The 6,194-nt window shown below is 36.5% G+C and overlaps 1 protein-coding gene across 1 annotated transcript; it reads left to right on the top strand.

Moving 5' to 3' along the window:
• The first annotated feature begins 782 nt into the window (after nucleotides 1-782).
• LOC127733482 (NFX1-type zinc finger-containing protein 1-like) lies at nucleotides 783-5,831 on the top strand. Its single transcript, XM_052242837.1, has 2 exons — nucleotides 783-3,256; nucleotides 5,639-5,831. Exons 1-2 carry the CDS (start codon nucleotides 1,710-1,712, stop codon nucleotides 5,829-5,831), a joined length of 1,740 nt encoding a protein of 579 aa, XP_052098797.1. The 5' UTR covers nucleotides 783-1,709.
• Nucleotides 5,832-6,194: the final 363 nt, after the last annotated feature.

The following is a 6,194-nucleotide window of genomic DNA, read 5'->3' as shown; positions in this document are numbered from 1 at the left end:
TACAACTTGAAGCTGCTCAATGAGAAGCATTTCATGCCGCTTTAACAAAAGAGTTCGTCGTAATACAAGGTCCCACAGTTACAGGTAAAACCCACATAGGACTACAAATTGCTCAAATACTACTGTACAACAAGAGAGTTTGGAGTGATAGGAGTGTTTTAATGGATGAACACAGGTTATACAAAAGAATTCCGGATGATGAAGATATGTTTAAATATGAACGTAAAAATTCTGTCATGGTTGTCTGTTTTACAAATCATGCCTTAGACCAGTTCCTTGAAGGAATAATTAAATTCCAAAGTTTCATTCCGAGGGAAGATATTGTCAGAATGGGGAGTCGATGTAAAAATCCATCAGTTGAAAAGTTTACCCTGTTTAAACATCGATCGAGGTTCCTATCGAACTATCGTAAAACAGCTTACAAACTTCAACGTATGAAAAACATAGATTGCCACACCATTACACTTGTTGACAGATTAAAATCACGCATGGTGCAAATCAAATCCAGATTAACAGCTATTCAAAATAAACACATTGTTCTTGGCTTCATTGTTTTAAAGACTGTAATTTCCAGCGATCATAGAAAAGAATTCGGAGAAAAGCCAAACAAGGCATTCTACCGATGGCTTCAAGTTACGGAAGACTTTTGGTACCAAGAAGTTGAGAAAATCTATCGAGAACGCCCTAATGGTTCAACAGGCCGAGACATAAATTACCATAATACTGACGATGATGCAGTTTGTATTGATATTACAAGTGAAGCAGAATTAGAAAACGCTGAAAGACACATAGAAGATGACGAATACGATGAAGCAGGTAGTACCGAAAATTTAGGTTTAGACATCATAAAACAGCTAAAGAAAAACGAAAAGAAAAATATTGAGGAAAGGTGTCGTGACGTATTGCGCAATGAGGCAGAAAACGTAAAGCAAAACATCAAATTTGGAGAAAAAATTATCAAAGAAACAGCAGAAATCATCACAGATCTCTGGGAACTAACTTTAGAAGATCGCTGGAAGTTTTATCGTTTCTGGGTCTCCGAGTATATAGAATCAGAAAAACAACAACTGATAGACACTGAAGAACTTATCAGTGCATTGTTTGATAGATACAAAAAAGCTAAACTTCAAATTGATGAACTGATTATGAGCAAAGCATCTGTTATTGCACTGACAACAACGGCTGCAGCCCGATATTACGATTCTCTAGCAAAACTGAAACCAACAATTACAATTATAGAGGAGGCTGCTGAAGTATTGGAAGCACATATTGTTACAGCCCTCAGTCAAAATTGTCAACACGTCATTCTTATAGGTGACCACAAACTACTGGAACCTAAACCAGCTGTTTACGAACTTGCAGTTAAATTCAATTTGTCGGTCTCTCTTTTTGAAAGAATGATAAATAACGATTTACATTATTATTTCCTGCAAAGACAACATAGAATGAGACCTGATATTGCAGATCTGGTCAGACATATTTATCCTACTTTGGCAGACAACGAAAATGTAACTTATTACGAAGATGTTGGAGGAATTCGACAGAATCTTTACTTTATCAACCATTCGAGCCCTGAAGTTTACAGCGATGATGGAAGAAGTTATTCCAATGAATTCGAAGCTGAATATGCAAAATAATTATGCAGATATTTGTTGAACCAAGGCTACAAGCCTAGTCAAATAACGATTTTAGCAGCCTATTCAGGTCAGATGTATTGTATTCAAAAGAAAATGCCTAAAGCAGAATTTGAAGGTGTCACCATATGTGTTTTAGACAACTATCAAGGCGAAGAAAATGAAGTCATCATCTTGTCCTTAGTTAGAAGCAATCAGAACGAGGGTATAGGGTTTCTTAATAAAGAAAACAGGATATGCGTTGCATTATCTCGAGCCAAGAAGGGACTGTACATCATAGGCAACATTGATACTCTGACAAAGAAATCCAAACATTGGCAGGTTATATCTAATAAACTAAAAAGTAAAAACGGCATCGGCAAAGGTTTGTTTTTGTATTGTCAAAATCACCCCGAAAAGCAGGAAATTCAAGCAATATCTCCATTGGACTTCCTAAAAGCCCCCGATGGTGGATGTGGTATTCTCTGTGAGTTTAGGCTGGATTGTGGTCATGCATGCCGATTTAGATGTCACAATTTTGATAGGGATCATACCGAATATAAATTTATGAAAAACTGTCCAAAGACATGTCCGAACGAACACCAATGCCGTAGAAGATGTCACGAACCCAATCCATGTGAATGCTCTGTAAAAATAGAAAAACAACTTCCATGTGGACATATTAACCTAGTAAAATGTTATATGGAGCCCTCGGAGCATAAATGTTATACAGAAGTAGAGAGACTTCTCAAATGTGGCCATACCTCTTTAATGCCTTGTCACACAAAAGTTGACAGCTTTAAGTGTAAAGAAAAAGTAATCGATACGAGATCTAAATGCAGTCATGAATACGAAAGAGAATGTCACGAATCTAAGCGTGTATTCGAAGATAAAATCAAATGCTTGATAAAAACAGAAAAGACCTTCAAGACGTGCAAACACAAGATTATTGTAGGATGTCAAACTGATTTTGATAAAATAAAATGCAAGGAGTCCGTCACAAAGAAATTCAACTGCGGACATACGGTTGAAGTAGATTGCTATCTAGCAAAAAATGTAACTTGCAAAGAAAAATGTACAAAGGTTTGCGACAAACTTCATGTATGTAATGGGATATGTCATTATCCTACTCCATGTAATTGTTCCGAAATTATAGAAAGAGTCATATCCGGATGTCAGCATGTACAGAAAATGTCTTGTTCAGAGGACTTGAACACGTTTGAATGTTTGGAAATTGTACACAAAACCTTACCAACATGTGGCCATATAAACAAGGTAGAATGCTATAAAAATCCAAAGCATATTTATTGTTCATTTGATACTAAAAAGAAAATGCCGAACTGTCAACACGAACAAATCCTTCCATGTAGTACAGATCCGGTATTAGACCATGTCCGGTGTATGTCGGACGTTGACGTATACTTAAAAACATGTGGACATTCTCTCAGCGTTAAGTGTTGGGAATCAAAAGAGGAAAGGGAAGAATCGGCTTTACAATGCAATGTAGCAGTTCCGTATACGTATCCGTCATGTAACCACACAACAAATATCCCATGTAGTATGAAACAAGTCATCGATAAAATCGATACTGCAGAAAAAGCAATGAATACAAATGATATACCTTTATGTTGTCATCACATTTGGCAAAAATTACCCTGTGGGCATTCAATTCAAATTGAATGTCATAGAGCTGGACTTCCTATAAAATGTACTTCAAAATGCCAGAAACTGCTTTCATGTGGCCATATTTGTACGCATCTTTGCATTGAATGTCAGGACGGCATGATCCACAAAATATGCCAAAGAAAATGCGAAAAGGAGCAGGTATGTGGACATAAATGCAACGGTTACAATTGTCTACATTGCAAACCTTGCCAGAAACCATGTACTTACGCTTGTGACCATAGAAAGTGTACCAATACGTGTATTCAACCATGTTAACAGTGTAAACAACCGTGCGTCTGGCAGTGCCCTCATTCCAAGTGTTCCAAATTATGTAGCGAAATATGCGACCGTCAAAAATGTAGTCAATCATGCAAAACGATTCTTGGATGTGGACACATATGTTCTGGATATTGTGGCGAGCCTTGTCCAGATTTCTGTATAGAATGCAAACCAAATCAGATTCCGGACGATAGGAGCTATCCATATTCAAAATTTTGTAAAACCGTAACCCTGAAGGCATGTGGTCACACATTTACGGATACAATTTTAGATGCATATATGAGGAAATCAAAAGATGCTCTTGTTATAAAATGTCCAACCTGCAAAACAATCATTCATAAACATCCAAGATATGATCGTGTCCTCAAATGTAAAAAGCAGTTTATGGAAGAAGCTAAGAGCAATATTTTGAAAAGGAATACCGGTCGTCAAATTACATGTCCTTGTTATAGTGGAGACGTTGCCGAACTTATAAATACGTATCTAAAAAAAATTGCAACCTACAGACAAATTGTTAAGTACTTGAATTATGATCAAAACTTTGTTGACAATTTATCGTTTACAACTTGCATTGCCAATAGGATACACGATACTGTTAACAGGGGTTTAAGTTATATACATAGTTTTAAAGACTTGTTTCAGGAAATCTATAAATTACATGCTCTTTGGGTCGTAACAATATGTTCAAGTAAACCGGACGCTTTGGAAGCTGTCTTTGACGACGAGCGTGTTGCTGAAGTCGTAAAACTTTTCAAAGACAGCAAAAAGCATAGCCATTTGATTGACACTGATGTTCTTCTTGATATAAAACATGACTCCTTTACCGCTGCATGGCCAAGACCAAAAGATACAACAAAAACGACCCACATTAGCATTAATGGGAACGATGTAGTAAACTTGATAAAAACACGAATTGTTCGAGCTGAATATGATTACCAACATATTGATGAGTTACTTTCCCTTCTTATCAGAAGCCTTGACAGAATTGAGGAGGATGCGCATTTAATTAATGCTAAATCATATCCTGTCCTACGAGATAAGATGGGGATTCATCAGGATGAGTGGGTCATATGCAGAAAAGGTCAGTAGATTACACACACACACACACACGCACACACACACACACACTCACTTACGCACACACATATCATGAATGTGAAATAAAGATATTAGATTGTTTAATATTTTTATTCGTCGAACCTTTAAATAGTAGAATATCAAGTAGAAAAATACCTCTTATGATATACTCATCATAGATACCAGGATTAAAATTGTGTACTCGAGATGGCGTTTCGTCTACAAAAGAATCAAAAGGGCCAAATACAGTACTTCATGTAAGTTGAAGAGCATTGAGGACCGGTTTCAACTGAGTTACATTTGTAACAATGGGAATTTTGAAAATATACATTAGAATTCATTTCACATTCCTTCAATTTTGCGTTTATCTAGCTTCTAATAGTTATTTTTATTTGTAAATGTGTTCTATACGTTTGAAATATCAGGACAAACTCTTTTGCTTAATAACTGTAATGGCTGGTGTCGTCAGTAAACGCATGATGATGATGATGACAACGACGACGACGACGACGACGAATTAATTGTAGTATTTCATTTGAACATAAACACATATAATTTGTCTAATTTACTTATGGTTTCCTTTTTAAAGGTCATATATACTCTATAACCAACGACGGCATAACGTGTTGTGTATGCCGAGAAGCAAAGAAAAAAAAGCAACCCAAAAAATCCGTGGCACCAGACGTAACTAAATTGGACTTTCAAAAAGATACAAGGAGTTCCCCGAAACAAATACACTTTTCATGGGGCGAATTTAGAAACCAAGTTTCAGACCAAACTCACTTTAAACAAGAACAAGACAGATCAGTTGAAGGTAAAGAACAGATGAAAGAATCCAGAATCGCAATTAATGAAAGAACAGTAAGAAGTAGTACACCCCAGAGAAGACCAAGAGGTAACTTTAGAGGTCGCTGTCGCTCAGCCAATGAAGGAAAACGTGGAAATCGTTCAATGTCACTTAATGATTTTATTACGCCGTTATCAAGTGAACATATCAAATTAAGCTCCCATCCGAATCAGTCAACTGGAATTTCCGATGAATCACAGAAAATGATGAGCGCAGAGGAACAAGAAGACTTTCCAACTTTGACTAAAATTGATAAGAAACCAGAAGGCAATCTCAAATTTTACTGTCCAAAGAAAGATAATCCGACCATAGCAACAACAAAACAACAGACACGAAAGAAGAGACGATGATTATATTCACATTATTATAGTGAACCATACTTTTGACAGCAGGAACAACCAAGTGTACAAATACTTTTCGCTGTAAATTTTTTATTTATATTTGCTTTTCTTTCACGAAATTCTAGTCAATCAAAACTTCCGAATTAATGTCAGAGTCAAAGAGACACACAAGGGAGCAACCACTTAACTTCAAGGGGGGGTTTTTGGTTTTTATCTGAGTCAGAAATCTTTTTTCGCCAACATTTTTTTTAGTTTTTCGACGCTATCAATCAAATTATTTTTTTCAAAATTTAACACTATAAGGTATGGGGAAAATCTGGATTCAGAATTTTAAAAACCATAACCCTACCCCCCCCCCCCCCCCCCCCCCCC

Source organism: Mytilus californianus, unplaced genomic scaffold, assembly GCF_021869535.1.
Source record: "Mytilus californianus isolate M0D057914Y unplaced genomic scaffold, xbMytCali1.0.p SCAF_3, whole genome shotgun sequence".
Taxonomy (NCBI): domain Eukaryota; kingdom Metazoa; phylum Mollusca; class Bivalvia; order Mytilida; family Mytilidae; genus Mytilus; species Mytilus californianus.
This window is presented reverse-complemented; position numbering and strand designations above follow the sequence as displayed.

Bases quoted from the DNA above. Each gene is read 5' to 3' on its own strand.
- LOC127733482 (XM_052242837.1), top strand. From the start codon at position 1,710: ATGTATTGTATTCAAAAGAAAATGCCTAAAGCAGAATTTGAAGGTGTC. The intron at 3,257-5,638 runs GCAAAAATTACC...TATCAAATTAAG, and splicing joins TTATGTTGTCATCACATTTG to CTCCCATCCGAATCAGTCAA.